Source organism: Sinocyclocheilus rhinocerous, unplaced genomic scaffold, assembly GCF_001515625.1.
Source record: "Sinocyclocheilus rhinocerous isolate Xijiao unplaced genomic scaffold, SAMN03320098_v1.1 scaffold200, whole genome shotgun sequence".
Lineage (NCBI taxonomy): Eukaryota > Metazoa > Chordata > Actinopteri > Cypriniformes > Cyprinidae > Sinocyclocheilus > Sinocyclocheilus rhinocerous.
The window spans coordinates 2,059,581-2,065,078 of record NW_015641014.1 but is presented as its reverse complement, the minus strand read 5'-3'; the positions used below and the strand labels follow the sequence as shown (position 1 = coordinate 2,065,078).

Below are 5,498 nucleotides of genomic sequence, written 5' to 3'. Positions count from 1 at the left end.
CAGCCGCGCGCACGTGTTTTGCGCATGAGCCGCATGCAGCCCAAAATTAAATGACTTAATCGACCATCTATAGCTTTAATCGATTGCATCTCTTATCGACAATTAATCGATCGTCGATTAATTGTTGACATCCCTAGTGTAAATACATCTAAATACCACTTCAGATGCAGCGTTTGCGTTTCCTCTGCATTGCAAAGATGAATTTTGTTGATACTGATTTGCTTGGTAAAAGCCCAAATGTCTTATTATTCTAATTCACTGATTAAATGTAAGAATTTGACTCAAAAGATAATGGACACTTTTAGAAAAAATGGCTTTATAAAGGTAAAAATGCCCATAAAATGTAAAAATCAGTTTAAACTTATTGGAAAAGATTAATTTCTATCAGTATGAACTGACCACCACACAGAATATGAAGAATATCAAAAACTGTAGGAGTCAGCTGTCCACGAAAGCCCTGAAGATACCAGCATGATGACACACTTGATCAGTTGAATGAATGACTCAATGACTCACTCATTAAGTGACCACTCACCGGTCTCGAGTCTCACGGAGGAGCTCCGGAAGCATAAAAGGAGGAGTGACGACAGTGTTGGACGAGAGAGGACCAGGCCTGGAGTTTATTTTGTGTTTTGGTTCTGTTTGTGCGCGACAGTCGTCCGTGAGGGGCTGTCGCGCCATTTTGTGTTTATTTTATTATTAAAGTTTTCTTTGCACATTTGCCGGTTCCCGCCTCCTTCTTCCCGTAACTACGAATGTTGGTACAATCGTTATCGATAAAATCCCAGAAAATATAGAGAGATTATTTTTTGTCAATATCGCACACCCCTAACTCAGACATTCAGGAACAAACTTTTTAGCGTTGCCCCACAGTTTTATCAACTAAATAGCTTAATCGCTCAAGAGCTACATTATCTTTCTCAACACGGAGCTGGTAACATAATTGTTTCTACAGGAATTAAAGCCACTGTTCACTGCTAAAGTCTATGTGTGGGAAGCACTGTGTTATATTTGATTTTATTGTCTATATAAATAAGTATACACTACCAGTCAAAAGTTAATAATGAAGTTTGTTTTTGAAGTCTCTTATTTTCACCAAGACTGCATTTATTTGTTCAAAATAAATAAATAAAACACAGTAATATTTTGATATTACAATTTAGGAGAACTGTTTTCTATATTAATATATTTTGAAAATCAAACGGGAATTGTGTGCGTTCAAAAAAGAGAGAAAAAAACGAATTGTCAGCTGCGTAAACGAAGAAGTTAAGTCAACCAAGTTCGTTGTTTTTAAGACACTGCACTTTTGTCACTTTTTCACTTTTACATATGGAAAATAAAATATATTTTTGATAGATCTTTTTTGGTCTGATTGTATTTTTCCAGTGTGCGAACAACTTCAGCTACTTGGTTGAATATATTTTGAAAAGTAATTTGTTCGTATGATGGCAAAGCAGAATAAATTATTATTGGTCTGCAATTATTAAAAATGGGTCTTTTTACTAGCAATGCTGAAAACTGTTTTTGCGGTTTAATATTTTTGTGAAAACATTGATAATTCTGCGGAAAATTCAGCTTTGCCATCACAGGAACAAAATACATTTAAAAAATATTCAAATAGAAAACAGTTATTTTATTGTAATAATATTTCAGTCTTACTGTTTTTTTACTTTATATTCGATCAAGTAAATGCAGCCTTAGTGAGCAAATTTTAGTTAGAAAGTTTTGACAGGTATTATAACTGTAATCGTAACTCAATGCTGCTTGTATTAAATATATTATAACACATATTTTAAGAAACAGCTAGCATTAATAGATGTAATGTTAAAATTATCATAAATATTAAAATATATTATTATTATTACTTTACATATATATTTTATTTATATATATATATAATTCTAAAATGTCACTTATTCTGCTCTATTTTTTTTTTATTGTTTTTCAGCACAAAGATGCTTATCAGGCAATTCTGGATGGCGTTAAAGGAGGTCCAAAGGAGAAGCGACTGGCCGCACAGTTCATTCCAAAATTTTTCAGCAGTTTTCCAGAGCTGGCCGATGCAGCCATCAACGCACAGCTTGATCTGTGTGAGGATGAGGATGTATCTGTGAGTACATCATCATCATCATCATGTCAGAGATTTGCATGTTATGGGTGTGAAACCAGAAAACAAATCTTTACGTTGTTGGTTCATCTTTCCTGGTTTCCTGATTATAGATCAGAAGGCAAGCTATCAAAGAACTGCCCCGTTTCGCATCAGGAGAGAATTTACCCAGAGTCGCAGACATCCTCACACAGCTGCTGCAGACAGGTCGGTCTCGCATCTACTAAGAACCTTGTTTTAAGGCAGTGTTAGGTTCTTGCATTTCTGGATAAATTAGTGCATTTAGACAACATGCTGTTTGATCATAGCCGTTTCTTCTCATATCTTCTAGATGATTCTGCTGAATTCAATCAAGTCAACACCGCTTTGATCTCCATATTCAAAATCGATGCAAAAGGTATTTGTTCATCATACACTCAATGCTTTATGGGTAGAATGTGTTCTGTTAATTCTACAGATAAAATTACTGATTTATATTGTATTGACGACTAAAAGGCCTCCTAGCTTAAGTTATTGTCCTCTTTGACCCTGGCTTCTTTCTTTGCAGGAACTTTGGGAGGCTTATTCAGTCAGATCCTGCAGGGAGAAGATATTGTTAGAGAAAGAGCAATTAAGTTTCTCTCTACTAAGTTGAAAATGATGCCAGATGACACAATGACAAAAGAGGTGGAAGATTACATCTTCATAGAGACAAAAAAGGTATCATTTATATTTTTATTCAGAAGTTTGGGGTTGGTAATATTAATTTTGAAAGAAATCTCTTCTGCCTACCAGGACTGAAATTATTTGATCAGCAAAAATAGTAATATTACATCATATCCTATGATGCAAAGCTGAATTTTCAGCATCATTACTCCAGTCTTCAGTGTCTCATGATCCTTCTGAAATCATTCTAGTATACTGATTTGTTGCTCAAGAAACATTTATTATTATCAATGTCGAAAACAGTTGTGCTGCTTCATGTTTTTGTGGAAACCGTGATACTTTTTTTCAGGATTCTTTGATAAATAGAAAGTTTAAAATAACAGCATTTATTTGAAATAGAAATCCTTTGTAAAATTAGAAATTTCTTTACTTTCAGTTTTGATCAATGTAATATATTCTTTTTGAATATGTGTTAATTCATTTCAAACACAAACAAAAATCTTATTGACTAGTTTAAATATTTAATGCATGTGTAAATGTATTAATGTTTATATACATATTAGTTTCATATTGTTTTGGAAAAACTGAAATGTTTAAGGTTAATTACTCTAAAAATGCTATGTGGCATAACCATCAAATAAAAAGTAATAACACAGTATGCTTTATTTTTTAAAAAGTAAAAAAAAAAATTGTGTTTAAGTATTCTACAACATATGAATTGAGTCACACCACATGACATTTTATAACCTGAGCTAACCTTGTCTTGTAAATTGTTTTTCATTATTATTTTTTAATTTTGCTGCATGCTATTTGCATCATGTTTTGTAATTGGTTGCACCACATAATATCAAACGGCTTTCTCACACTTGAGCTGTCACTCTCATTGTCTTAGGTCCTAGAGGATGTGACGGGGGAGGAGTTTGTGCTTCTGATGCGTATCCTGTCCGGGCTGAAGAGCATGCAGACTGTGAGCGGGCGGCAGCAGCTGGTGGAGCTGGTGGTGGAGCAGGCTTTCCTGGAGCAGGCGCTGAACCCCACAGATGCAGACAGCGTCGACCGGCTCCTGCAGTGCACGCGCCAGGCCTTACCACTCTTTTCTGTGAGTGAAACCACAGCAACGGTCAGCAATAATATTAGAATATTTCTCCAATAATATTCAGCTGTTGAATTTGTCACTTCCTAACAAAAGCTTGCATGCCTGAATTGTTCACAAAATTAAGTGCCAATCTTTAATCCAAACAAGAAAAAAAATGTAGTTTGAGAATTGTATTTATATAAACATTTTGGTCATTTTGTCTTGTCTTTATTATTAATATTAAAAAAAAATTGTCCTATTACTAGTGCAAATCATCACTGCTTATTTTAAGGCAAATCATAATTATTAACATTTCTCCTTCTCTCCTCCAGAAAAATGTGCATTCTACTCGCTTTGTGACATACTTCTGTGAATTTGTTCTACCCAACCTCAGTCTGCTCACCAGCCCTGTAGCAGAACTGGACATCCAGCTGGAGGTGTGTATAACAAGCTGGAAATCATGGTCAAAATGCTTGGAACCCTGCATAAATCTTCAGCATGTTAAACTTGTATGTGAGAGTCATTTTTAACATGAAAAAGGGCACATTTTCATTTGTTACTTGTTTGTTGAGTTGTTGTTGTTGTTGTTTTTTTGTTTTTTTTGGCCCAGACATTTGTAGAATGCTGGAAAATTAACTCAATATTTTCTGCTTTACAGGTACTAAAGTTATTAGCAGAGATGAGTCCGTATTGTGGTGACATGGACAAACTGGAGGTCAATCTCAACATGCTGTTTGAGAAGCTACTGGTAAAGGCTTACGTTGAACTCCTGACCTCATGCAAGAATTTAGAAAGCTTTCCACTTCAACCTAGGGGTGTGCGATATGACGATTTTTGATCGTGGACGTTAAAAATGTCTCCACGATCAGCTTTTGAAGAAATATCGTAGTATCGTGCTTCAGCGCACTTTCTATCAGCTGCAGTTCTGACGCTTCCGTCTCAGTCTCAATATACTGTAGGCTACAACGCGACATACATTCACATCAGTGTTAACTCAGCGGTAGAGAGTGCTAAAAGAGTGGTCGTGGTGCGCAGCGGAGAGGGAAGAAGGGAGACAGACAACACACACAGCTTCTCGTTCAGACAGTTTCATTTCGCTCCCATCGAGTTAAAACAAATAAATGCACAACCATTTGCACTCTGCATCGAAAATATATATATGAATGCTCTGTTGCACCTCTGATAACTTTTAAGGCTTATTCTGCGGCGTTTATATAAGCCTTTTGACGGGCTGTGTCACAGAGCTGTAAAAACGGTTACACTCACTAAGTGAATGAATCGCGTTTGTGCCGAACTCTTATTATAAAGCAAGAACAAACACTCTCCTTTGATCCATAAATGTTTCTCTCAGTTAATGTATGCGATCTCACAGTCTGAAGCGTCTGTCATAGCAAATCAACACATGCTGTTGTGAATAATTAAGCGAAGCGTCTTCTCATTGGATAAGAACATGCAGTCTCATGAATAATTGAATAGACACCGACGTGTCATTGATGTCCTTTGCCACGTCACAAATTGTGACGTCAACACGATGTCAATTTTAAACCCAGAAGATATCTATAGTTTTATTTTTATATTTGTTCATTCAATTTCTTGAATGCTCCTGCTAAAATACACCTATTGTACCTTAAAATAAAGCACTGTTGTTTTATTTGTATAATATGTGTATTT

General features: G+C 35.5%; 1 protein-coding gene across 2 annotated transcripts in view; it reads left to right on the top strand.

Moving 5' to 3' along the window:
* Positions 1 to 5,498, top strand: part of api5 (apoptosis inhibitor 5) — a 13,822-nt gene that overhangs the window by 4,348 nt on the left and 3,976 nt on the right. The window contains exons 2-8 of one of the 2 annotated variants that reach the window (XM_016569803.1): positions 1,949 to 2,110; positions 2,221 to 2,314; positions 2,439 to 2,504; positions 2,655 to 2,806; positions 3,645 to 3,872; positions 4,160 to 4,264; positions 4,486 to 4,575. In XM_016569803.1, the coding sequence (XP_016425289.1) occupies positions 1,949 to 2,110; positions 2,221 to 2,314; positions 2,439 to 2,504; positions 2,655 to 2,806; positions 3,645 to 3,872; positions 4,160 to 4,264; positions 4,486 to 4,575 (897 nt within the window). The remainder of the gene's footprint in view (positions 1 to 1,948; positions 2,111 to 2,220; positions 2,315 to 2,438; positions 2,505 to 2,654; positions 2,807 to 3,644; positions 3,873 to 4,159; positions 4,265 to 4,485; positions 4,576 to 5,498) is intronic. The other variant, XM_016569804.1, reaches the window with a different exon arrangement.